General features: G+C 39.3%; 1 protein-coding gene across 1 annotated transcript in view; it reads right to left on the bottom strand.

Annotated features, from left to right (window-relative positions):
* Positions 1-347: 347 nt before the first annotated feature.
* Positions 348-3,039, bottom strand: part of LOC310771172 (translation initiation factor eIF2B subunit gamma-like) — a 52,142-nt gene continuing 49,450 nt past the window's right edge. The window contains exon 7 of the mRNA XM_083663831.1: positions 348-1,025. Coding sequence (XP_083519957.1) covers positions 973-1,025 — 53 coding nt within the window. The 3' untranslated portion in view covers positions 348-972. The remainder of the gene's footprint in view (positions 1,026-3,039) is intronic.

A 3,039-nucleotide genomic window follows, 5' to 3' on the forward strand; every position in this document is an offset into this window, starting at 1 on the left:
AATTAATAATAATAAATAATATTGTAAATCTCAAATACATTATTTCATGATTACATTAATTAATGCAATATCAAAATCAGTAATATTGACCCCAAAACACATTTTGAGCTTTATGCACTGGGCAGTGGTAGTGCTCACCTCACAGCAAGAAGGTCCTGGGTCCAAGAGGCCATAATCATTCACAAGCCACCTATCTGCAGAAATACCTACTTTTCACAAGACCAAAACTTTTGATTTTGCATAATGTGTATCACCTATATTCTGTTGATATATTATAATCAAAGCTAGTGTAGGGGTCACACATCCTACATTGCTTGTCTTATGCCTTATAAAAGAACAGTTTCTGCTTAAGGAAATAAGGTTTCCCATTAAATAAAGAAGTATCCTATGAATCTACCATTTAGGACATTCATCTTTTTTTTTTTTTTTTTTTTACACTTGCCCAAATTTAGCCTATTTGTTGAAAGCATTTGAAGAAATAACGTTTTTTTGCTGGTTGTTTTCATTCAAACATAATAGGTTCCTCTTAGTGTCCTTAAGTTAATTATGTTGGGTCTTGTATTTAGATTACTACTTTAATCTTTATTGTAAAAACCAAACTTTATCCCGCTTTTATTTTGAAGGCAAAATCACTAAACCGGAAGTGAAAATGTGGAAAACAGGTTACTCTGACTGAGTGTCTGAGGCTCGGGAGGACAGATTGAAGCCCTTCACTGCAGTGAGTTATATGGGAGCTGATGGGACAAGCTTGGGGGCTGACCTCCCCAATGTGGCGGCCACACAGACACACAGTCACGAACGGAATGAGGCATCTATGTATTTATATCTATGAGAGAGAGAATGTGCGTGGGACTGTCAAACAGCATCAAGGCTTCCGATTGGTCAGTCAGCCCATCAATTAGTTAGTTGTCCACCGTGTTTCGCTGCTCTCTGATTGGTTAATGAAGTGATGCGACTCCTGCCCCGTGGCTGCTAGATCTCCATCAGCTGGTCGGTCCCGACAATGACCTCGTTAGTCCTCTCAACTAAACGAGGGGAGAGAGAGAGAGAGGGAGAGGGAGAGAGTCAGTGAGTTTTAAATTCATAAGATATATACAACACAAAACATATTGCTGGTGTCGAGTTAAAATCTCGGAATTTGTAACTAATTTGGCGACTTTCTTATTTTAATGATGGCATGCTTGTCTATGGGTTGAGAAAGTTCTAGAACACTCAGGCTTAGGGAACCCTCTCACAACTTGAAACTGCATGGTAGGCAAAATTAAACCAAACTGCTACACCCCCCCCCCCCCCCTGATCATGGATAGGAATTAGTAGTTAGTAGTAGTTAAGTTAGTCGTAGTAGTTGGTCGTTTCAAAGAGAGCAAATATGTGTGAAGCGCATTTGATGAAACACTTTTGAGACACACCAGTCATGACTGAACATCAAAGTAGTAGCTGACAAAGGTAACATGACGACAAAGACAAGGCCTTCTCTCCCAACCCGGCAGAGTACTGTCAGAGTACCGTCAGAGTACTGTCAGAGTACTGTCAGAGTACTGTCAACAGCTGCAAGATGACTCTTTAGTGGAGACAAGCTGGGACAACATAATGCTGCTCATACTCTTATTACACCAGGGTAAGCTCACTAACGTAAATGGCTCATACATGTATATATATATATCAGTATATATATATATCCTTTCCAAAAAATTAGAATATCATGGAAAAGTTAGTTTTTTTTCCATAATTCCTTTAAAAAAGTGAAACTTTCATAGATTATAGATTCATTAGACAAAGTGAAATATTTCTAGCCTTTGTATCATTTTTCATAATTTTGGCCTACAGCTCCAGAAAACCCCCAAAACAGTATTTCAAGAAATTATTATAGTGTGAAGAAAATCAGCAGTTTCTTCTCCGTTATGTCAGAGAATGAACGTGTCACACTCTAATCATCTAATTAACTCAAAGCACCTGCAAAGTTTTCCTATGTCGTTCAATTGTATCTCAGTTTCTCAGTTCTTTTCTATGATATTCAAATTTTTTGGAAAGGATCTGTATATATATATAATATATATACTAGGGATGCACCGATATGAAAATTTTGGCCGATGCCGATAACCGATATTAACATTGCTGTTATGGCCGATAACCGATATTTACCGATGTCGATATGATCTGTATAAAACCACATTTTTATGATCATCACATTTTGTACATACTGAAAAACACATGTTAACACTGAATTTGAAAAAGTTATGCATTTCTTTATTTGCAAAGCCTTTGGAAAAGCCCATAAATCATAGATTTACTGCATTATTTCATATCAATGTGAAGAATTTGGCTGATAATGATAACCGATATTAACATTGCAACATCTGACCGATACCGATATGACCGATATGTTAAAAAATCGGCCGATACTGGCCGATACCGATATGATTGCCGATATATCGTGCATCCCTAATATATACAGTATATATACATATACATACACACAAGCTTGACACCAAGTTTTTCAGCGATGTCTCTCTCTCTCTCTCTTTATCTACTGTATCACTATCAAAGCCAAGCCGGTTCAACAAGAGCAGGTCAGCCTGTACTTCTTTTGCAACCCTCCATCCCCAAAGCCTCGGTTCTGATCCAAAGCCTGGGTTCTGATCCAAAGCCTGGGTTCTGATCCAAAGCCTGGGTTCTGATCCAAAGCCTGGGTTCTGATCCAAAGCAAACGGTGGGGGAGCTGATGAATGTTCCGTCCACACAGACGGGTTTTGGTGTGAAGGAATCTGTAGCGGAGGAGCGCTTTGGAGGAGAGGAGAAATGGAGCGTGGGACAGCCGGAGTGGAAAGAACTGGAGCAGATTGGAGAGGGGGAATGGAAGAGGAAAGGTCACTCATGTGGCCCAGTTGATAAGTCAGAACTGGCTTAATGGGAATATAATTACTATGAGAAGGACTTCTTTTCGTGCATCTTCTTCTGGGTTAATACACGCTTCAAGTCTGACCTAATGGACTGACTGGACAAGCTTCAAGTCTGACCTAATGGACTGACTGGACAAGC

Source organism: Poromitra crassiceps, assembly GCF_964638095.1.
Source record: "Poromitra crassiceps genome assembly, contig: HAP1_SCAFFOLD_387, whole genome shotgun sequence".
In the NCBI taxonomy this organism is placed as follows: domain Eukaryota; kingdom Metazoa; phylum Chordata; class Actinopteri; order Beryciformes; family Melamphaidae; genus Poromitra; species Poromitra crassiceps.